Source organism: Balaenoptera musculus, chromosome 3 (genome assembly GCF_009873245.2).
Source record: "Balaenoptera musculus isolate JJ_BM4_2016_0621 chromosome 3, mBalMus1.pri.v3, whole genome shotgun sequence".
NCBI classification, from domain to species: Eukaryota; Metazoa; Chordata; class Mammalia; order Artiodactyla; family Balaenopteridae; genus Balaenoptera; species Balaenoptera musculus.
Window position 1 is genome coordinate 169,863,567 of NC_045787.1, and position 22,651 is coordinate 169,886,217.

The 22,651-nt window shown below is 55.8% G+C and overlaps 1 protein-coding gene across 1 annotated transcript in view; it reads right to left on the reverse strand.

The window, feature by feature from the left end:
- DOT1L (DOT1 like histone lysine methyltransferase) overlaps window positions 1–22,651 on the reverse strand; it is a 58,289-nt gene that overhangs the window by 28,038 nt on the left and 7,600 nt on the right. Inside the window, exons 2-7 of the mRNA XM_036848517.1 lie at window positions 17,408–17,451; window positions 8,020–8,094; window positions 5,164–5,227; window positions 4,354–4,582; window positions 2,622–2,716; window positions 2,160–2,222 (exon numbers count right to left, since the gene is read on the reverse strand). Of these exons, the coding sequence (XP_036704412.1) occupies window positions 2,160–2,222; window positions 2,622–2,716; window positions 4,354–4,582; window positions 5,164–5,227; window positions 8,020–8,094; window positions 17,408–17,451 (570 nt within the window). The remainder of the gene's footprint in view (window positions 1–2,159; window positions 2,223–2,621; window positions 2,717–4,353; window positions 4,583–5,163; window positions 5,228–8,019; window positions 8,095–17,407; window positions 17,452–22,651) is intronic.

Sequence of the window (22,651 nt, forward strand, 5' to 3'; positions counted from 1 at the left end):
ACCGAGGGGAGAGAATCCTGCAAGAGATCCCACCAGGAAAAAGGGGAGGGGAGCTGGGCCCAGCCTGTAGATGTGCAACTCCTGGTCCAGGAACAGCAGAGCAGAAGCAGAGAGGGCACGGCCAAGCTCACGCCACGAAGCCACACCACCCCGATGCCAAAGCCAGGCGTCACGAGAAAGGAAGACTACAGACCAGCATCCCTCTTGGCTGCAAACAACCTCAACGAAATAGGAGCTATACCCCAGGGCCAGGTGGGATTTACCCCGGGCGTGGAAGTACATCAACCTCCGTACTCTGTCCCCTCAACAGGCCAAAGGAGAAAATCACACAATGCAAAAGCAGCTTTAACAAAACCCAATACCCCCCCCCCATTCACAATAAAGATTTTCAGCACAAAAATAACAACAGAGGTGAACTTCGTCAACTTAAAAAAGAACATCCACAAAAAAACCCTGAAGCTAACATCACACCCATGGTGAGAAGCTTGAGGCTTTCCTGCTAAGATCAGGGGCAAGGCAAGGGTATGCCCTCTCATCCCCGCTCTTCAACACCATACTAGAAGCCCCGGCTAATGCAATAAGACAAGAAAAGGAAAGGGTACAGATCGGGAAGGAAGACATAAAACTGCCTTTGTTCAAAGGTGATGTTATCGTCTATGTAGAAAATCCAAAAGAATCAACGACAGCGACGGCAACCCTGGAACTAACACAGCAGCTACAGGAAGGCTGCAGGATGAGGCTATGGCTGTACGTCAGCACAGAGCAGACAGAAGTCAAGTGCAAACCCCTCAGAGTGGCCAGCACATCACTGAAGGAGGAGGACGAGGCTGGAGGCCCGATGCCACGTGGTTCAGGACTGACTCTCACGAAGACGCAGCTGTCAAGACACTGCGGTGCCACTGAGAGAGCAGACGGGGAGAGCGTGGGACGGAGCGGAGCGGCCGCTGGCCTCGGACGAATCAACAAAGACGGCTCAGCAGACAGAGGCAGCCCTGCAGCAGACGGGGTGGGGCAGCTGGATGTCTGCACACGGAGAAATGAATGTAGACGCAGACCTCACTCCCTCCACAAGAAGTAACCAGAAAGAAACCACGAACCTACAGGCAAAACGCACAGCCACAGAACTCCTATACGATACCGTGAGGGTAAACCTAGGTGAGCTGAGGCTTGGCTTTTAAACACGACACCGAAAGCATGACCCATGAAAGGAGAAATGGCTAGGCTGTTCTAAGAGCCTGGAGCCCCCTCTCCTGCGCCCCCATCTGCCTCCCACCTACGATTACGTGACCCACTCTGGGTCCCCGAGGCGACGGGGACGCCGATTCTGGCCCCACAACCCTGCCCGCAGGACGGCGCAGGGAGAGCAGCGAGCACGGCAAGGAACTCTGGGAGGGGGCGTCAGGACCACGTCGCAGCCAGCTGGGGTCTAAGTGACCTGGGGGGGCGTGAGATGGGAAGTGGTGGGTGTGGTGAAGATCCGGTTGCGGACCCCGCCCCCTGCGATGCCCCAGCAGCGGCCCAGGGTATGGTGGCTGCGTGGCGGCCGTGCGTCCACAGGCAACCGAAACCTGGCAGGAAGACTGATGGAGCCTTGAGCACAGAAACGCACTCGAGCCGAGGATGCGGACGCGGACACCCTGGGCAGGAGGAGCAGAGAGAGAGGCCAGAGCGTCCAGGATCCAGGAGCGAGACCTGAGGAACCTCGGCGTCGAAAGGCCGGGCTGAGCGATGCTGAGTGAGGGGCAGAGGGGCAGGCAGCACCGGGACAGCTGGGGGACTCATCCGCTGGGCCCCACACTGCTGCGGGGGGCAAGCAGGAGAAAGATGCCCTCAGACGGCCCGCGGACGGGGCAGAGGTCGCCTCGCCCACACCCTGCCGCCCCCACCTGCCGACCCGGGAGGGGCGCTGCCTCTGAAAGAGCCGGTGCTCCGAGGCCTTGCCGGTGCCTGGGGGGCTGAGGAAGAGAAATGCCACGTGGGCCACCTCTGTTCTCTGAGCGCCCGCAAGGGCCCCCAGGAGGGAGGACGAGAGTGGCCGGCAGAGGGTGGAAAGCGTGGGGAGGGCGCTCCGGGCAGGGGAGCTGCCCCCGCCCCCGGGGGCGGAGGCTCAGGGCAGGCACTGCACCAGCAGCCACGGGGCATGGAGCGGTGGCACTCACTGTGTATTCTGCATGCTTTTTTCCATACCATTTCATCCACTTCCTGAACTCTCGGTCCATGGTCTGCAAGGGAGCCGAACCAGACAGCCCGTCAGGAACCAGGCAGCCGGGAGGGCACCCACGGCTCCCCAAGCCCCCTTCCTCCCCTCGCCCGCCCGCTCCGGGGTCCCTGGCAAAGGCTTCCCAACCACAGGGAACCCGAGTCAGCGGGCATGCGAACCACAACTCTAAACACGTTCCTGTGGGGATGACACCGCTCAGACGTGTGCTCTCCCCAGACCCTGCCGCCCCCCAGGCAGACGCTGGCACAAGGGTGACGCCAGCTGACCCCACGGTGCTGGGGGAACTCCCCTCCCCTTGACCCCCGGCACAGGCCACGCCCTCGCCCCACAGGCCACCACAAACCAAGGTTGGAAAGAAAAGCGACAGATGCAACCGTGCCCAGGGCCCAGAAGCGCTCACCTCCGCGTACTTGGCCGGGATGTCAGCTTTCTCGACACCATAGTGATGTTTGCAGTTGGTAGCCGCGGCGACCTGCAGCACAACCTGGCCCACTCCTTCAGAGAGAGAGAGAGAGAGAGAGAGAGAGAGAGAGAGACAGCAGCAGGTGTCAGATGCGCACTGTGACAGAGGCCACACCCCAGCCACTGGGGCGATGGCCACAAGGTCACCAGGCAGAGGCCACGGGCTCTCAGCAAAGGTGCCCGAGCGCTCTCCGAGGTCACAGAATGTGTTCAAATGCCCCAGGCCGTGGGCTGAGCCGCCACCAGGGGACAGCCATCTGGGTTCCACTTCATCATCCAAGGACAACACTCCACGGCACCCCAACCAGAATCCGTCCTTGGTCCACGGCCCCATGTGGCATTAACTGTCCAGACACAGACCCAGCTGTGTGAGACCCAGGAACCCCTCGGGAAGGCTCCCGCCCGCCCCGGACACACCACGGTTCCACTACACGGCCAGCTCGCATCCTCAGCCGAGTCTGAAGCGGGCTCAGAGAGGGGGCGGGAGAGCCCCACACCACACATGCCAGCAGGACGGAGGCAGAGTCTGCGGGCATTTAGGCTTCATGACAAAAGGAAGCTTTTTAAATGGTCTCTCCTTGAACTTAGATCAGTTGCACTTCAAATAAAGTGTCAGGAGCCCCTTGATTTCCCATTTTGAATAGAATGTACTCCAACGATGAAAACAAACCTCTATTCAGAAACACGGGGTAAACACGGGAGAGGATGTGCGGTCCCTCCCAGGGGACAGGGGGAAGGTGTGGAGAGCTGGACCTGAGGAGGCTGGCGCTTCTCAGAAATCATAAGCCTTCTGACACTAGGGGAATTTTACAGGCTTTTAAAGGAATGACCTTTGAAGTACGTGCATTCTTATTAAAATATGAATCGTACACTTAAAGAGGACTTAAACCGACGATGACACCACGAAAGAAGCCATCTTCGTCCCCATCTGCAGGGCGCCTGCCCGGCTGAGACAGGGCTTTCGGGTCTGTGAGCAGATCACATGGGGTGGCAGAGATGCCCCAGCGGGCTATGCTGGGGGTTCCTGATGGAGCTGCCCAACGACATGCCAGATAGCACCCCCGTCAGCCCATGACCTCACGGGTCCCACCAGGAACCAGTCAGCCCAATGCTTACTCAGGCAGCACGGCGTGCCACGTGTGCGCCTGCCAGGCCCTAACCCCAGGAGTCTCCACTCTGCGCAGAAGGACGCCCCGTGAGCAAGCAAGGAGGCCGCTTGGGCTGGTGAGTGCGGGCAGGGGGGAGGGACCGCCAGCAAGGTGGGGGCTGGTCCACCTCGGTGGTCCCTGGGGCCACCTGTGGACCAAGAGCCAGGAGCAGCCCCAGGCCCAGGAGGGAGCAGGAGGGAGTGCAGCCACGAGGCCTGGGAGCACAGGGAGCAGGGCTCTCCTCTCCGCAGCAGCAGGCACGGGGGGGTGGGGGGAGCGGGGGGCGGGAAGCAGAGCTGCAGCTCAGCGCTGGCGGCTGGGCGGAGCCCACAGACCTTCTCAGGCTGGCTGAGCAGGAGTGAAGGGGCAGGTTTCTGGGCACTGGAAAGGCAGGCTTGGTTTGCGGCCTGCCGGGTGGGGGGAGGGGTGTGCTGACTAGGACTGCAGGGTCAGGGCTCCCCCACTGCCTAGCACTTGCCCCGGACCCCTCCCGGCGGGCACACGGGCTTGGCCCACACTCACCGCTACCCAGGTCCACAAACAGGTCGTCCTCGGTCATCTTGATCTCGTCGATCATCTGGGCGACCAGGTCGAAGGAGGTCTCCCCGTACACCTCCGGGGAGAAGGGCTCGTAGTTGTTGAGTTTCTCGGGGTCGGTCACCGAGTGGTTGTAGACCTGCTGCAGGATGTGGCGCAGGAGCCCCGTGGACGGCCGCGTGTTCAGCTTCATGGGCTGCGTGGTGCCCTTCCACTGCGGCACAGGGGGCGCCAGTCGGTCCACCTGGGCCCCACCCCGCCGGCCACGCCACTGCCCCCAATGGTGACACGTGTGCGCGGGAGCGTGTGTGTGAGCCTGTGTGTGGATGTGTGTAGTATGAACCTGCGTGCACGCGTGTACCCGTGCGGGGGTGCGTGTGCACACGTGTGCACCCCTGGACCCAAGCAGTGTGAGCTCCCCAGCACAGCTCCCCTCTCCTAGCTGGTCTGTCCCAGCGCCCAGAGTGCCCGAGGGGTGGGTGAAGGACGGAGAAGCCCCAGGAAGGCTCCCCGTCACCCGCCCGCCTGCCGTGGCCCCCAGGGGCGACCAGGGCCCGGGACCCCCTTGGAAGTAACGAGGTCGCTCAGTTCCGACTGTCTGCGTCACAGCGGCTGCGGTTCCCCGCCCCCTCCCCACTACACGGTCCAACGCCCTGGGGTGCTGCAGACTCTGCACTCCCAGGGCCTCAGGGGTCGGGCTGAAGCACCCAAGCGACTCGACAGGCACCGGGGTCCTGAAGCACAGCGTGGGCCGGAGGCGGCGGCGGGCCCGAGGGGCAGGTGAAGACCACATACCAGCTGGTGGATGCTGTCGATGGCCCGGTTGTACTTGTCACAGAGCCTCTGCATGCTTTCGAAGCTGAAATAGGCAGGGGATAGCCGCTGGCCACGCCGAGCTCGGAACAAGGCACCGGGCCTCGTGGGAGGGGGCAGAGGTCCCAGGGGCATCATGGGGCCTCGAGACCAGAGCGGAGGGGTCGGCTCACGGGTCAAAGCCTCGGGCAGCGGCGCCCTGCGGGCCTTGGGTGAGGAAAGGGCTACGCACAGCCATCCGCAGAGAGAGGCGGGCGGGACCAAGGCTGCCTCACCCCCAACCCGTGGATGCAATGAAGTCCCACCGCCCCAGGGCTGGGCCGCCCCTTCCCCGTCCTAGCCGGGGGGAGCCTCCATGTTTACCCCTCGGCCTAACGTGAGTGGGCGGGGGGACAGCCGGGGCACCGAGGGCCACGTGGAGGCAGACGGGCTCCTGCTCTATTGGTCGGGTGGAAGGGGATGACAGCCGACAGCCCGGCTCTGCAGAGAGTAGGGTCAGCACCTCCCCCCTCACGCCGACATCACTTCTGTTTACTATACCTGTTTAAGTTTCTGACACTTTCACAGATATAAGCAGCCTGTGTTAGACGCCTAACAAGGGAGTTGTCAGGAGTTTTTAACAAGACTAGGCTCTCCCAAACACCAAGGGAATGAGTTTTCAACGGAATCCCCTAACCCAGGGGTACCCCCGGGGCGGTATCTGGGGCCATTTGTGGTTGTCACCAGTGGCATTGAGAGATGGGGCGGGGGCTGCCTGGGACGGCCCCGCGGAGAACGACCTGCCCGAGGCCCGCAGTGAGGGGCTGTGCCTGGTGCCTGCGCTGCACAGGGGAGGGGCTGTCACTCGGGGGCTCGTCCAACACCCCCTACAGGCAGGGCAGCAAGACGGCTGCTCCCCAGTGAGACGCCAGGACCCCGGGGAACCCAAGGATGCACACAGGGGTGCAGGGAGCACCCCCCGCAGCCCCTCCCCACCTGCATCTTCGAGACCCCCCGGCCCTCAACCCTGGCCCTGGAAGGACTCTGGGAATTTAAGTGCACCTTCCTTCCTTCCTAACAGAAGTAAAAGAATTCAACTGGGACCTGTAACCATATGGCAAGTTCAGTTTCCTAGAATGGCAGCTGCAGCTGAAAAGCCAGAGATCTCAAGCGGGAAAGAGCAGGCACGGCTGAAGCCTGTGAAACTCACACACAGACACACAGAGAGGGATACGCGGCTCCAACACGCTGGGAGCAGGCTGACACGCCGCAACAAGGCAGGAAACCCACATTCCGGGGGAGCTAACCACGTGCACAGGCACGAGGGGTCCAGCCCAGCACCGGGCCGCGGGGTCCCGGGGAGCACGGCCCAGCAGCCACCCGAGTGCAGTGTCTGTGAGTGACATGCCCGTCCCTGGCCCCAGGCACCCACTCTTCGAAATGGAAGGGTGGACGCGATGGCCAGTCCATTTCCAGCTCCTGTCTTCCTACGCAGGCCTCAGGGAGAAAACAACGCACTAGTTCGCAACCTCACTTCCTTGTGTTCTGACTTCTACACCTCCTTCAAAGCCTCTGGCTACACCCTGGAAGAGACCTTTTCCTGGGAGGATGAGCAACACGGAAGCTCAGGGGAACCTGGGCACCCTGATCCCTGCCGGGATCCACCCGACAGAGGAGCTCGGCCCTCTGTGCCGGCCCTGCCGTCACAGACCCTGAGGTCGCACGGGTCCCTGGGGTGGGCGCCGTCAGACCGCCCCCTGCCCTCGCCCAGCCCCACGTCCTTCCAGTCTTTCCTCAACCGGCTGAACACGGAGGGAAGAACACCAAACCCCCACCTGCAAGCACCTTGCACCAAAAGCGCCCTTAAGCACCCCGGCTGCTCTAGGCCGGGCCCATGGCACTCAACCGTCATGAGACATGAGCTGCACGGACCTCAAGACCATCATTCAAGGTCAGCGGCCACAGCCGCCCTCACCCCAGGGGCAGGAGGCGTCCTCATCAGGGGTCAGGACCCACGGATGCGCTGGCCGCCCGAGCCCGTGTGGCCACCTGTGCCGACGCTGCGGGGGTCTGGTTGCTCTGGACGAGGGGCCAGCACGGGTGGCCTCTTGTCACAACAGCAAGTACTGATGACTGAACAGGGAGGAGGGGGAGGCAAGGGGGTGGGACCAGGGGCTGACTGAGGCCGGGAAGGCCGGCCAGGACCACAAGTCCTCCAAACGCGGAAGTGAGCCCACGTGAGCAGGTCTGGCAGCAGGGCCTGTGCGGGGCTCGAGGGCGCCTCGGGGCCGCGTTCTCTGCCACGAGCAGCTACCTAAGCTGGAGCCTGCAAGCCACCTCGAGACTGCCAAGGACCAAGGACGGAGACAGGCAGGAGCGTTTCTCAAAGAAAAACAAAAAAAATTCCAGGCAGGCATTCCAGACACGGCCTCGCCCTTCCCCACCCACAGGACTCTCCTCGGAGACCCAGGATGTGGCTGTAGGAAACTGCTAGACGTGGCCAAAGCCAAGTGAGACCTTGACCAGAGCTGGGCAGGGCCCAAGGCTCCCCAGGCCAGGCCGCCGGCGCTGGCAGCTGCCTGCCGTGAAGAGTGACTCCTAACTTGGGGTAGTTTCACACACACACCAATCCCAGTTGCTGCAACGTGCCGTTTCCAATTATGTCCTCACTCTGACAGCCTCTGCCAATATTGGATAAACATTTCCTACCAAAATAACTCAATGCTGGCTCTGAAAGGAAACTCTAAAAGGAACTTTCCCATCAGCCTGCAGCATCGAGGAAGATCTAATTATAGGCTGTGTCCACACACGCTGAGCCCGTCCCAAGTGCAGACGCAGCCCAGGCAGAACCCGGCTTACCTTTTGGTGTCGTAGTCGATTAAAACATAATTCTCCATAGCGAGCTTGAGATCTGGGATTTCTTCACAGACCCACCTGAAACACAAAGAAAACTAGTATTAGTGCTCTGTTTTTTACTCTCAACACTGTTCTTAAACACTGTTTACTCTACAAATACAAAAACAAAACATCCTCATTACCCAACTCAAAATGTGAAAGAGTGAAGGGAGGTGTTACTTCAAAACAAAGGCTGTGAAGTTTACAATGCTGTCATTACAATGATGCTGTCCTTATGAATTACACAAGTATTACATTGCTTCAAGTTCCAACAATGTTGTCCATTGGGAGCTAAATGGACTTAATGTGTTACAGGGTCTAGGAAACCAAATCAGCTCAAATCAGGGAGTCTGAAAAGCAACGTATCCACCAGAAATGAAAGGGAACTATTATTTGAAGAATTAACTAATCCCAAGACAAACAACGGGGCTTCTTCAATAAACACACTGAAGGAATTCCCTGGTGGGCCAGGCCAGTGGTTAGCACTCCGAGCTTTCGCTTCCAAGGGCCTGGGTTCAATGCCTGGTTGGGGAACTAAGATCCCAAAAAACAAAAACAAAAACAAAAAAACACTGCAAGGGAAAAAAAGAGATGGAGGGGGAACCTGCGGACTGAAAGACAAAAATATATCCACCAAACCCAAGGTGTAACCCTGACTGGATCCTGATACAATCTTGAGAAAAGTTGTGAAAGAGGAGTCATCACTACAGAACTTACAGAGAATAAAAGGAAAATAAGGGATATTATGAAAAATGCCATGTCAATAAACTCAACAACTTGGGAGAAATGAACAAATTCCCTGAAAGACACAAATTACCAAAACTGACAGAAGAAGAAACAGAACATCTGAATAGCCCTATACCTATTACAGAACGTGACTTCCTAATCAAATACCTCCCACAAAGAAACTCCAAGCCCAGGTAGCTTCGCTGGTGAATTCTATGGATCACTGGAGAAGTAACACTAATCCTTTTCAGCTTTATGAGGCCAACGTTACCCTGACAGCAAAACCAGAGAAAGACAAAGCCTTGTAAACATAAAGTCATCACGAGGAAGGAAATCTACAGACCAGTATCCCTCACAAACACAGACACAAAAATCCTTTAGAAATATTAGTAAACTGAAGTCAGCAATACATCTTATTCACGTAGAGTTTATCCCAGGAATGAAAAGTTGTTTAACATTCTATAACTAGTCACTGCAGGGACTTCCCGGGCGGTCCAGTGGTTAAGACTCTGTGCTTCCACTGCGGGGAGCACGGGTTCGATCCCGGGTTGGGAAACTAAGACCCCACATGTCGTGTGGCACGGCCAAAACAAAAACAAAAACAGAAACAAACTAGTCACCGTAATTTACCTCATTAAGAGAATAAAAGAGAAAAAAAGTCACACGATCGTCTCAAAAGATACAGAAAACGCACATGACGAAATTCAATTCCTATTCACATAAAAACTTTCAGGAAACCAGAAACAGAAAGAGCCACCCTCCACCTGATGAAGGGCATGGGGTCGTGGTGGAGCTGCTGTCTCTCAGCAACAAGCCCGCTGCTGCCTGGGGCTCTGCCAGGAGGGGTACAAGGAGACCACAGGCCTGGAGAGGAAGGAGAGCCGGCTCTCTTGTGCCCACCTGGGTCCCTGTGTCATCCAGCCAGACTGCCTCATCCAGCAGCAGGTAGTTTTCTCCATCGTGCAGACCCCAGGCCCCTCCAAACACACACACTGGCCCTAGCCACTGGTGGCCGGCGCTCCCACGTCAGGGGTCTGGCTCCCCTCCCTGTGAGACCCGCCCAAGCTCACAGTCACCAGGGCAGCTGAGCAGTGCTGGCTCCCGTGTGTCATCCCCCCCAGCCCCCGGCTCCCTCAGACCCAAGGGCCCCTGGAGTCACTGCCCCCATGGTCATCACAGCCTCTCCACCTGGGCCTTCAGGGTGATCGCCTTCACTGCTGGCGAGCTCTTGTCCAGCACACCTGCGTTCCCTTGGGAGGCCCCTAGCACAGAAGGCAAGGGCCCCCGCAGCCAGTACCAAGCTGGCAGTGCGAGCCTGCGCTCCCCAAGGATGGGATGGGCAGGGACCCTCAGCCTTCTACCACAGGTCCTGGACAGCACCACAAGGCAGGAAAAAGGAATGCACAGCATAAAGACAGGGAAGGAAGAAGCAAAACTGTCCCTACTCACACACACATGACTCAATACACAGACCATCCTAAGGAATTTACAGAGGACCTACCAGAACTCATGTGAATTCAGCAAGGTCACAGGACAAAGATCAACTACATTTATAAATGCCAGCAACAAAGAATTTTAAAAAGGAACAATTTTTTTTTTTAAATAAATTTATTTATTTATTTATTTATTTTTGGCTGGGTTGGGTCTTCGTTGCTGCGCGCAGGCTTTCTCCTAGTTGCAGAGGCGGGGGCTACTCTTTGTTGTGGTGTGCGGGCTTCTCATTGCGGTGGCTTCTCTTGTTGCGGAGCACGGGCTAGGGCGCATGGGCTTCAGTAGTTGTGGCACGCGGGCTCAGTAGTTGTGGCTCGCGGGCTCTAGAGCGCAGGCTCAGTAGTTGTGCCTCACGGACTTACTTGCTCCGCGGCATGTGGGATCTTCCCGGACCAGGGCTCGAACCCGTGTCCCCTGCATTGGCAGGTGGATTCTTAACCACTGTGCCACTAGGGAAGCCCAAGGGAACAATTTTACTTTATTTTTTTTTTAAATTTTATTTATTTATTTTATTTATGGCTGTCTTGGGTCTTCGTTTCTGTGCGAGGGCTTTCCCTAGTTGTGGCAAGCGGGGGCCACTCTTCATCACGGTGCGCGGGCCTCTCACTATCGCGGCCTCTATTGCTGCGGAGCACAGGCTCCAGACGCGCAGGCTCAGTAATTGTGGCTCACGGGCCCAGCTGCTCCACGGCATGTGGGATCTTCCCGGACCAGGGCTCGAACCCGTGTCCCCTGCATTGGCAGGCAGATTCTCAACCACTGCGCCACCAGGGAAGCCCAAGGGAACGATTTTATATGTTACTTAAAATAACATTAAAACGTGGACTTCCCTGGTGGCCCAGTGGTTAAGAATCCGCCTGCCAACGCAGGGGACATGGGCTCGAGCCCTGGTCCGGGAAGATCCCACATGCCGCGGAGCAACTAAGCCCGTGTGCCGCAACTACTGAAGATCCCACATGCTACGGAGCAACTAAGCCTGTGCACCCCAACTACTGAAGCTCACGCGCCCTAGAGCCTGCGTTCCGCAACTACTGAGCCTGCAAGCCACAACCACTGAAGCCCGCGCACCTAGAGCCCATGCTCCACAACAAGAGAAGCCACCGCAAATGAGAAGCCCCCGCGCCGCAGTGAAAAGTAGCCCCTGCTCGCCACAACTAGCAATAGCCTGCGTGCAGCAATGTAGACCCAACAAACCCAAAAATAAATAAATAAATAAATGTAAAAACAAAAACAAAAAAACAACATTGAAACGTAAATACTTAGGGATTATCTTAATGAAAAACTTGCAAGACCTCTACATTGAAAACAAAACATCACTGAGAAAAAGACAACATAATAGTAAATATATAAATAAACAAACAATGCTCATGGAATACAAGACTAAATATTGTTAAATCTCCTCCTCAAACTGAACTGCAAAATAATTCCTATGAAAAAGTCCAGTAGGCTTTTTTCTGAGTAACAGACAAGCTGATTCTCAAACTGACATACAAAGGCAGAGAATCTAGAATAGCCGAAATAGTCTTCAAAAATAACAGCACTGTTTCAAGATTCACACTGCCTTAATTTGAGACTTAATGTAAAGCTGCAGTAACCAAGAGTGGGGTATTGGCAGAGAGGTGAACGAACAGATCAATGGTACAGGACATGGAATCCACAGATAGACTAAATTTTAACAGCTGATTTTTGACAAAAGCACCAAGGCAATTTGATGGGGAAAGGAACATCTTTTCAACAAATGAGGCTAGAACGATCGAATATTGAATGGAAAAAAAAAATCTTGACCCCCCATAAACACAAACCCTCATCAGACATAAACAAAGATTAATTCCCAATTGATCTTAAACCTGGATGTAAAAGCTAAAACCACAAAGCTTCCTGAAGAAAACGGGAAAATAACTGCATGACTCTGCAGGCAAAGATTTCCTGGCTATGACCCAGACGACCCACCAACACAGAATAAATTGATAAGTTAAAAACTTGCACTCATCCAGATGCCATTAAAGCCGCAATCACCCACACTACGCATAACACGCTATCTCACTAGGCCCTCAGTCGGAATGTGTTAACGATTCCTATAACTCAGGAAGAAGACAAACAACCCGTTCTCAAAAAACAGCACAGCGCTTCCCTGGTGGCGCAGCGATTAAGAATCCGCCTGCCAATGTAGGGGACACAGGTTTGAGCCCTCGTCCGGTTAGATCCCACATGCCGCAGAGCAACTAAGCCCGCGAGCCACAACTACTGAGCCCACGAGCCACAACTACTGAAGCCCGCACGCCTAGAGCCCGTGCTCCGCAACAAGAGAAGCCACTGAAATGAGAAGTCTGCGCACCGCAACCAACAGTAGCCCCCGCTCACGGCAACTAGAGAAAGCCTGCGCGCAGCAACAAAGACCTAACAGCCAAAAATAAAAATTAACTAATGAATTAATTAAAAAAAAAAAACAAAAAAACAAAAAAACAGCACAAACTCTTCTCCAGGGGAAAAACCAGAGCTCTCTGGAGCAGTGGCCGACTCTTGCGCTGGGACACAGCAAATTCAAGATGACTCTGGAGCATCTGGCGGCTCCAGAAAGTGAGGATGTGCTCAGAGTGGGCGGGGCCAAGTCAAAGGGACTGGGCACAAACACAAAGAGCCCCCCAGGCCAGCACAGGAACAGCCTGAGGAGCAAAACAAGTAATACAGCAGCGGGGTATGACCCACAGAATGAAGTCAATGCCTGAGGAGGAACAGCCCTTCCTCACAGAAAAGTTCCAATTAATAAATGGTGGGAGAATGACGGAAACAGAAAAGCACCTTTTGGGACTTCCCTGGCGGTCCAGTGGTTAAGACTCCGCGCTTCCCCTGCAGGGGGCATGGGTTCAGACTATGATCCCGCATGCCGCGCAGCACGGCCCAAAAAAAAAAAAAAAAAGCATCTTTCAAACGCCCCAGTAACTAGTCCTTGCAGTCCACCTCTGGATGCTAAAATCAGAGGCAAAAGTCCAAGGAGAAACAGGATATCTGCACAGCCTTCAAGTATTGGGTTGGCCAAAAGGTTCGTTCAGAAACCCGAATGAACCTTTTGGCCAACCCAATATTTCCCCCACGATTTTTATTAATTAAAAAGGGGAAAACAGTAACTTTACACTGGAGAAATCTGGAAGATACCACCTCAACCACGTGATCCAAGTTAATGTCATCATGGCAAGACATGTGGATGCCACATGCCTCTTGCTGTACTCAGAGCTCTTATCAGGAACACTTTTTGGTCAAATGCTTTTTCTGCACCCATTCCATACTATTTGGAAGCAGACCACACGTGACGTTTTCATGCATAAATATTTCAGTATTTAACTGTAAAACTTATGGCTTTTTTTTTAAACGTAAGTGGATGCCACTGTCACACCTAGGGAAAATAACACCAGGAATAGTAGAGAATTCCTCAAACTCATAGTGGGCATCTGTGAAGAACCTACAGCTAACATCACCTCAGTGGTGGAAGGCTAAATCTTTCCCACCAGGATCAGGGAAAAGGCAAGAACACCAGATTTCACCACTTCATTGCAAAACAGTCTTGAAGGTTCCAGGCAATTCAATAAGGTCCAGAAAAAGAAATAAAATCATGAAGCCTGTAAAGGAAGAAGTAACGCTGTCCCCACTTACAGGTGATACAATTATTTCCACAGCAAGTCCCAGGAAATCTATAAAACTACCACTAGGATTGATGAATTAAGCACAAGGTCATGGTTAATACACAAAAATCAACAGTATTTTTACCCAGTAGCAGAAGGCAAATAGAACTTAAAATTTAACACACAATCCCACTTATGGTAATGACAAAAGCATGAATGAGCTAGGAATAAACCTAACAAAAGGTTGTCCAAGACCTCCACACTGCAATGCCAGAGCTGCCAAAAGAAATGTTGAAAGGCCTAAGTAAGTGCAAAGGTATACCATGTTCATGGATTGGAAGACTCAACAGAGATGGCAAATAACTCCAAGATGACCTACAGATTCAATTCCTAACTAAACTGTGCAAAAATCAACAAGCTGATTCTAATATTTACATGGAAATGCAAAGGAGATGGAATAACCAAAGCAACATTTCAAAAGAAGAACAAAGATGGAGGACTGACTCTGTCTGATTCCAAAGCTTACCATAACGCTGTGGTAACCAAGGTTTTGTACTGCCCAAAGGACAGAGCCATGGATCAGCGGCACAGAACAGAGTCTAGAAATAAACCACCTGGTACACTGTCAACTGATCTTTCACAAGGGTGACAAGGAAATTCCACAGAGAAAGGACAGTTTCATCAACAAATGCTGCTGGAACTACTGGACGTCTGGCATGCAAAACAATAAACTTGAGCCCATACTTTGCACCACATGTAAAAATTTATTCAAAATGGATGAAAAGATGTAAATGTAAAACCCAAACTATAAAACTTCCAGAAAACATAGGAGAAAATCTTTGTGACCTTGAGTTAGGCAAACACGTCTTAGCATGCAAAAAACCCACAAACCATAAAAAAAAAGGTGATAAACTGGACTTCTATCAAAATTTAAGATATCTGCTCTTTAAAAGACAATGTCATGAGCGTGAAGAGACAAGCCACAGACCAGAAGAAAACATACCTGATAAAGGATAAATCACAATGATAAAGAATGCTCAAAATTCAATAATTAAAAAACAACCAGTTTTTAAAACCAGGCAAAAGATGATGAATGTCATCAATTATTAGGAAAACTCTCATAAAAACCGCAATGATACCACCACACGACTCGAACAGGACCAGCAAAAACAACGCAGTGAACATCACCTGCCAACAACGGGCGCCACGGGAGTGGTCCTGCACTGCTGCCTGCAGCGCCAAGTGGGGAGGCCCCTTTGGAAAACACTTTGGCAGCCTGTCTTCAAGCACAACCCAGCAATCCCACTCCCGGGTATTTACGCAGAAGGAAGGGAGATGTGTCCACACAAAAACCTCCGGGGGATGTTTACAACACCTTCATTTACAATTGCCAAAAATCGAGATCCACCCAAACATGTCTGTCATCTGGTAAACGAATAAGTGAACTGTGGTCCATCCTGCAATGATGCACTCCTCACGAATAAAAAGGAAAAACTATTGTTACATTTTTTAAAAATGTAAAATTCTAGAAAATGCAAAGTAATCCACAGCAGCAGAAAGCAGGTTGGGCTGCCCGGGACAGAAGGGACGGAGAGGTGGCCGACAGAGGGCACAAGGAAACACAGGGGTGACGCCTCTGTACACTAGTACATGGGGACACCCACACATCCACGTCGGCCACTGTACACTTTCCACACATGCAGTCTCCTGCACTTCAACCACACCTCGACTGTGTCATGATAAACCCTAACGTGGAAAAGAGGAAAGTGGGTGGAGGTACAGGTGAAACAAAAGCAGCTGAGAGTCGGCGAGTGCTGGGCTGGGTGGCTCATCACACCCACTGCCTACCTCTGGGCATGTCGGAAATCCCCCAGGATAAAAAGTAAAATAAGAGGAAAAACAAAATAGGTTAACTACTCTCTTTGCCAGTGAACAGAACCCGTCTTCGGGGACACGAGGGAAGGAGGTGAAGTCGCCTGTGAGATGAGGAGCAGGCCTGCGGCTGGCAGGCACCACCAACCCGGGAGGGGACCAGGCCTGGCTGGACAGCTGCAAACCCAGTCCTGACGCCCCGCACTGCAGGGACACCCCCTCCCTGCAGAAAGGAAGCAGGTGGGGAGGCCAACCCGCCCCCCGGAGCTCGCTCAGCTCCGGGGAGTGTGTGAGAACCCAGGCTGGCCGACTCAGTGCCCCCCGCCTAATCACACAGCCCCACTTCCTAACCAGCAGCTTTATAAACCATTATTATTTATTTTTTTTTAAACGTTCACCTAGTTTCTTCTTCTTTTTTTAAAATTTATTTATTTATTTATTTATGGCTGTGTTGGATCTTCGTTTCTGTGCGAGGGCTTTCTCTAGTTGTGGCGAGCGGGGGCCACTCTTCATCGCGGTGCGCGGGCCTCTAACTATCGCGGCCTCTCTTGTTGCGGAGCACAGGCTCCAGACGCGCAGGCTCAGTAATTGTGGCTCACGGGCCCAGCTGCTCCATGGCATGTGGGATCTTCCCAGACCAGGGCTCGAACCCGTGTCCCCTGCATTGGCAGGCAGATTCTCAACCACTGCGCCACCAGGGAAGCCCCTAAACCATTATTTTTATGATAGATTACACCATTAACAAAAAAAAAGTAGATCCCAAATTCTCAGCACCACCCCTGGACAGGCCCACCCTGCGAGACTCACACCCATGATTTCACTCAGTCTTTCAGACAATCCTGCAGGAGGCCCTGCTCAGCCCCGAGAGCAGAGAAAACAATCTCAGGGAGTCTGAGGCCACTCAGCCACCAGGGGCAGGACAGGGCCTCACATCACAGCCCAGACCCCCATCCTGACTCCTTCTTGGGGCACTGCCAGCCTGTCCGCCCCAGGTTCAAGCGGATATAATGGCGTGTGGCCCAGGCAGTGGCTACACAGCTAAGGATTTTAAGGAACAATGCAGCGAGATGCCAGGGCCATGGTCACACACGTGGAACATCTAAAGCCAAGAGTGGTCGCAGGATTCCGCGCATGGGCCCCCGAGGGCACTCTGGAGGCCATCAGACCCTCAGGTCCCACGTGAGGAGACAGCCCACTAGAAACACAGCAGGCGGCCCTCCTCCCAGATCTCGCCCGGGTCAGCCTCCTGGGCACCCGGCCTCCTCTGCACAGCACGGGGCAGGCTCACAGAGGGAAGAGCAGCCCAAACCCAAAGGTCACAGCAAACCCCACGGGAGAAGAGTAAAACAAGGTGATGAGGTGAGAGGGGAGGGGGTCCCTCGGGAAGCTGGCCACTCAGGACTTCCAGCCTCTTCCACAGGAAGCCAGCTCACGAAGCACCAAGACCTGTCCTGGGTCACACTCAGAGGACTTGACCCCCTGACCCCACAGTCCCGCTTCCCAAGCCTCCTCGATGCTGACGATGCTGACGCAGATCAGCACGGAGGAATGGGGGCGCGCACAGCTGGGGGGCTGCTGGGAACTCAGGACTGGCCCACCCCGAGGCCCCGCCCCCGAGGCCCCGCCCCAGCAGGCGCCACACTCACCGGATGGTCTCGATGATTTCATGAGCAGCATCGTGGTGTTTGTCCTGAAAGACAATGGGACAGGGTTTAGAGCCGTCCCTCCACCCTCCGGTGATGGTGGCGACCAGAGGAGGCGGGTGCTGCAGCCCCCAGGACTCCCCGCCTCATTTCCCGACCCGCGGGACCTACCAGAGAGCCCTACCCACAGCGCTGGGGCCATGTCCTGCCACGTGGGACACGCTGGCTTCGGGAGCGCCTGTTCCTGCAGTGCCCTGCCGCCCAGCGGGCTGCGGGGAAGGGACCGGGACGGAGTCTAAGCCCCCGACCCTCCTTCCCCAGGACTTCCCCCGGGCGCTCCTGCAGCCTGGAAGCCACAGGCCTGGCTCTGAGTCCCTGAACCGCTGCAGGCCTCGGTTTCCATCTGTAAAATGGGGAAACACCAGTCGTGCAACCACCGGGAGCAGGCGAGCAGCGGTCCTCCCTCCCGGCCACAGCGGCGCTCTCCTGGCCCCACTGCGCCCGGCGGGCTGGCCTCGCCGCTTTCCCCGAGGAGCACGTCGGGGGTCGCTCTGGCCTTTCGCCGGGGTCTTGGCGGCCAGCTAACCCAAGACCACGCAGAAACCAAGTGAGGACGACGCATCGTGTGGACGGTCTGTAACTCTAGACTGCACCTCCACCCCGCCAGTGAAGGTTTCTATCGCGGTGAGGAGGGGCCGCGAAGAGGATGGGCTGAAGCCGGAGGTGAAACGGTCAGGCCCAGAGCTGCCAGCCCTGCCCCGGGACAGCAACTGCCCCTCTCAGCCCAGGCCACCATTTCCATGCTTCACAGTGGAGGACAGCAACGCGGGCAGAGCCCCTGCAGGCCAGGGCACGGATGCCCGGAAGGTCCCAGGGCAGGGCCCCCCATGGCGCAGCGTTCCTAACAGGTCAAACAACTCCGGAAACATCCTTCGTGTCCTAAGCCTCATCTTTGCAACAGCAGCCCTACTGAGATATAATTCATACAAACTGGGCCCCCGCTTCAAGTATACAGTTCAGTGGGTTTTAATACATTCAGAGCTGGGCAACCATCAACTCTATCTAGTTCCAGAACATCCCATCACCCCATTAGCAGACGTGCCCCAATCCCCTCCCCAGCCCTTGACAACACTAATCCACTCTCTGTTTCTGTGGATTTGCCAGTTCTGGACGTTTGTAAATAGAATTACGATATGTGACCTTTTGCCCAGAGTCTTATTTTTTAAGGCAAAGGAAAAAACCCATCTTCTATCGTTCTTAATAACATCCTCCAACTTACCAAGGATGGAGCAGTAAATATCCATTGAACTCACATTACTTAGACAAGGCTGGGGGTGGGAGATGGAGCATGTGCGGTCCAGCACAGGACAGCCCTGCAGACCAGTGGTTCCCGAAATGGGAGAACCGACCCGCAGCATCAGCGCCACTGCTGACCCAGAAACCCTGGGGAAGAACCACTGATCGGCCCCAAGGCCTCCTGGCAAACGTCAGAAAACAGTGAGGACAGCTGGGTTTGGAAAACAGTCTGGCAGCTCCTCAAAGGTTAAACAGTTAGCAAATGACCCAGCAATTCCTCTCCTGGTGTCTGCCCAAGAGAAATGAGAATATTCGTCCACACAAAACCCTGAACATTGGGCTTCCCTGGTGGCTGGTGGCACAGTGGTTAAGAATCCACCTGCCAATGCAGGGGACACAGGTTCGAGCCCTGGTCTGGGAAGATCCTACATGCCGCGGAGCAACGAAGCCCGTGAGCCACAACTACTGAGCCCGCATGCTGCAACTACTGAAGCCCGCGTGCCTAGAGCCTGTGCTCCGCAACAAGAGAAGCCACCGCAATGAGAAGCCCGCGCACTGCAACAAAGACTAGACCCCACTCACCACAACTAGAGAAAGCCCGCGCGCGTAGCAACGAAGACCCAACGCAGCCAAAAAAAACCCACACCAAAGACCCGAACATTAATGTTCACAGAGGCGTGATTCACAACCGCCAAAAGGTGGAAACCACCCAAATGTCCATCAACAGATGAACGAATAAACAAATGTGTCCCTCCACACACTGAAATATTATCCATCCATGAAAAAGAGTGAAGCACTGACACTCGCTACAACGTGGATGGACCCTGAGAACACGATGCTCAGTGAGAGAAGCCAGACGGACAAGGACACACAGGGTGTGATTCCACTGATGGGAAACGTCCAGAACAGGCCAATCCACAGACACAGAGAGTGGGTTCCTGGCTGTCAGGGGCTGGGGAGGGGATGGGAGGGATGCTAATGGGGATGGGGTTTCCTCTTGGAGTGATGGAATGTTCTAAAATTGGTAGTAGTGATGACTGCACTCAATGAATACATTATAAAGCAGGGAACGGCACGATTTAGGTGGATGAGGTGAAGAGTGTGGAAATTACACCTCAAAACAGCTATCAACAACAACAATAACAACAGGGACTTCCCTGGCGGTCCAGTGGTTAGGACTCTGTGCTTTCACTGCCGAGGGCCCAGGTTCAATCCCTGGTTGGGGAACTAAGATCCCACATGCTGCACGGCGCGGCAAAAACAAACAAACAAAAAAACCACAACAAAATCTACAGGAGGAAACGCACAGTATCGTTAGAAGCACCCCCGCCTCAGTAGGAAGATACTGAGCATCTCAGACACTCACACGGCAGACGGACTCTGTTCCTGCTCCACAACATTCAGTGAGTCCAGATAGACAGTCCTGGCAGCCCTGAATTCCCTGGGCTCCTGTACCCACTGAAAGCAGAGAAGACGCCACGCTGTCCCGCAGGGTCTGCTCAGAGACAAACGCACACAGCACAGTGTACAAGGCGCTGAGTAGTCACAGGGTGAGGAGGAGGATCTAGAACTTTCCACCAAGGCTCTCTCGCATCACACTCCTCCTGAGGGGAGCCGGCCCCCGTGCACTGAGGAGCCTCAGCAGCCCTGCGGGGGCCCACGTGCAGAGGAGCCACGGGAGGGGCCTCCTGGAAGCCAGGCATCCCGCCCGGTCCGGCCTTCGGATGGGGCAGCCCCGGCTGAAGCCCCTACTGCAGCCTCCTGAGGGACCCTCGGCCGGAATCCCCTCGCCCGCCTGCTCTGAATCCTTGCCCTCAGAAACCACGGGGGGTCATCAGTGTGCGTCGTCTCAAGCTGCTAAATTCACGTCCGCGTTTAGGCCGATACACTACCCTGAGAGCATGGCCCATAAGAACAAGTCTTAGAGCCACAGGAGGACATGACAGTACCCAGGAGAGTCTGATTCCGGTCACCACCGTGGGGTTACAAAACAGGGTGCGTGCTCTGAAAGGACCCCGTGAGCACATGCGTGTGCCTGAGTGTGCGCCGCGTGGCTGCCCCGTGCCGGCTCGGACTGCGCCCCCTCCCTCGGCGCCCCCAGGAGGCTGGACGCGCCCCAGAGACGCTCCTCCTGCAGGGGCGGCAGGGGCCCTCACGCAGCCCTGGCTGAGCCACCGCGTCTCAGGCCGCGTCACGCCGACCTGGGAAGACAGGGGCCTGGAACGTGGTCTCATCTGTGACGAGATGAACTCAAGCTTTCCCAAGCTTTAAAACCAGAACGAAAGGAAGGCAACGGTTTATGACGTGCCTCCTACGATCTGGGGATGCTGCTTTGGGGACTGGCCAGCTTCCAGCGACCGTCCTGAGTCGTATGATTTAAGATGCCCTGATCACCGTCGATGATTCAGAAGCTCTCACAGCTTCTCGGCTGTGGCCTCTTCTTCTGCTTCACAGGCCTTCCGAACAGAGCGACGCCAGAAGCCGACCCAGAAAGGTCCGACTGAGAACAGCCCTGAGGAAGCCCGCGCTTAGGAGCACCCGCACCTCCTCCCCAGGGGAGCCCTGGAACTCCGGGGTTTGAGGCCAGCCCTGGGCTCGCTGCACGGGACGCCCGGCCTCCCCGTCCCAGCCACAGCCCCGGCCCGCTGCTGGCTGCTTGCTGAGTCAGCGACTAACCCACGCTCTTCTCACTAACGGCGTCAGAGCCTCCGCAGGAAGCCGCGCAGAGGCTTAGCGGAATGCTGCTCACCACAGAGCCGGCGGCCTCACTCCGGGATCCTGGGAAAACAACCGCAATAAGCACAACCGTTCCCGCCTGAAAAAGCACCCTGTGCGGAAGCCGGAGGCTGTCATCAGGCCTGAGCCGCCACCAAGCCCGTCCCGTCCGCCTGCTCCCCTCCCCTGCCCAGCTCAGGTGAGGGCGGGGGCCGCCCACGGGGCGGGGGAGTCTGGCTGTCCCACTCGGCAGGCCCCTGCCTCCTCCTTGACCGTGAGGACAGGTGTGGGAACAGGAACTCCACCCGGACGCCCGCAGATCTGGCTCTGCCCCCGCTCGTCCCCGCAGGCCCTGCACCCGGCGTGAGGAGCCTGGACAGGAGGCCTCCTGGGTGCTGGCTGCCAGGGCACCGCCCACCCCTGAGCACGCAGGCCGGTTCACGGTGACAGGGGCACGACATCTGGAGACATCATCCCTGGAGGACCCGGCGAGAGGCAGGAGGCAGAGACTAGGGAGGAGACAAGACGTGGACTCCGTCCTCCTCTTCCCACTTGCAGCAGGAAGACGCCGGGACCCAGGGGGCCTCCGAGGCAGGGGCATCACACCGGGACGAGCGTCAGAATCCCTGGTCAGAGTGGAGTTCTGGGGCCACCCGCAAAGTTTCAGAGTCAGCAGGTCTGGGCCCCAGGAACCCGCATTCCTAACCAGTTCCAGCTGGTGGGGAAGCTGCTGGCCCAGGGGCCCCGCTCAGAGAACCACCGGCCTGAAGCAAGCAGGGACCACACTCTCTATCACCATCTGCTGAGGGCACGAGTGCCCAGGAGGTGCCGAGGGGGAGCACCCTGGGCCTCTGCCCGCGGTCCCCACTCCCCAGCAGGCTGCAGGGGGCACTGCCTGCGGGCTGGGGGTCGCTGCCTTCTTCCCCGAGGCTCTGCACACCTCCGGAGCCCTGGGGTGGGGGCCAAGGCAAGTGGGACAGAGCGGCCAGGGTGGGATGCACGCACTGTTTCCCAAAGTGGAGAAGCACAGCGGGAAGAGTCAAAGGCAGGGGAGATGGAACACGGCGGGAGGTCTGCCGGCTGTCTCTCTGCCTCTCCCAGTGGCAGGGCTTTGAGAGCAGAGATCTGGCTGGAAGAGTGGAAAATCCACAGAAGGCTCTCCGTCTGGGAGGAAAGCCAGGCGGGTGAGCAGAGGGCCCTGAGGCCCAGCGAAGGCGCTCAGCCTCACCTCTCAGC